At 34.9% G+C, this 781-nt stretch overlaps 1 protein-coding gene across 1 annotated transcript; it reads left to right on the forward strand.

Annotated features, from left to right (window-relative positions):
• Window positions 1-6: 6 nt before the first annotated feature.
• Window positions 7-435, forward strand: LOC108355960 (uncharacterized). The gene has a single exon (XM_017607090.1). It carries the CDS (start codon window positions 25-27, stop codon window positions 433-435), a length of 411 nt encoding a protein of 136 aa, XP_017462579.1. The 5' UTR covers window positions 7-24.
• The last annotated feature ends 346 nt before the right edge of the window (window positions 436-781 follow it).

Below are 781 nucleotides of genomic sequence, written 5' to 3' on the forward strand. Positions count from 1 at the left end.
GAAAATTATAGCGTCGAAAACAGCATGAGTACTTTTGAAGTAGAGACACGCAACACCTCACAAAGCGCATGTAAAAAACTTAAGCGAAATGATGAAGTGAATGCTGAAATAATTAAAATCGAAAAAAGAAAACTTGATCTATTGGAACAGAAATCAAAACAGAAGATACAAACTGATGATGAGGATATGGCTTTCTTTGTGAGTTTGTTGCCACACATTAAAAAAATGGATCCAGGACAAAAACTTCTCTGCAGAATGGAAATACAAATATCTGTTTACAACTTTGCCTATAAAAACGGGTGCTCCTCGTCGCAATACGCAAACTCATACGTCCAGTCGCCAGCCATTCTGGAATCGGAATCGACGCAATTTNATGTACAATATATTTCAGAAGATATTCCTTTTTTTCAAGAACAATGTATCAATGACATTTAATTAATTAAAATAAACTTTTTGGATTAAAATTGATTAAAAAATACGGTTTGAAATATGCACTTTTTTATTTCGGAGTGAGTTCGGCTCAAAAACTCCACGGGTGGCGTAGCAGGAGTTGGCATGATGGTACTACCTTAAAGTCACAAGCAATCTTTCAGTGGCCATGATGGGGGTAGTATTGAAATTGGTCCATTGTTTTTCAAGAAATGGCTCAATTTTTGATAAAATGTAGTCAAAAGTATTAATTGACATTCTCGTATAATCAAAAAATCTCCGTCCGTCTTGCCGTAACTCATCATACAAATGGTGAAATTCTCCAAACGTTTTTCTGGACAAATTTATTTCG

Source organism: Rhagoletis zephyria, unplaced genomic scaffold (assembly GCF_001687245.7).
Source record: "Rhagoletis zephyria isolate East Lansing unplaced genomic scaffold, Rhagoletis_zephyria_1.1 Rzeph_scaffold_52504, whole genome shotgun sequence".
Lineage (NCBI taxonomy): Eukaryota > Metazoa > Arthropoda > Insecta > Diptera > Tephritidae > Rhagoletis > Rhagoletis zephyria.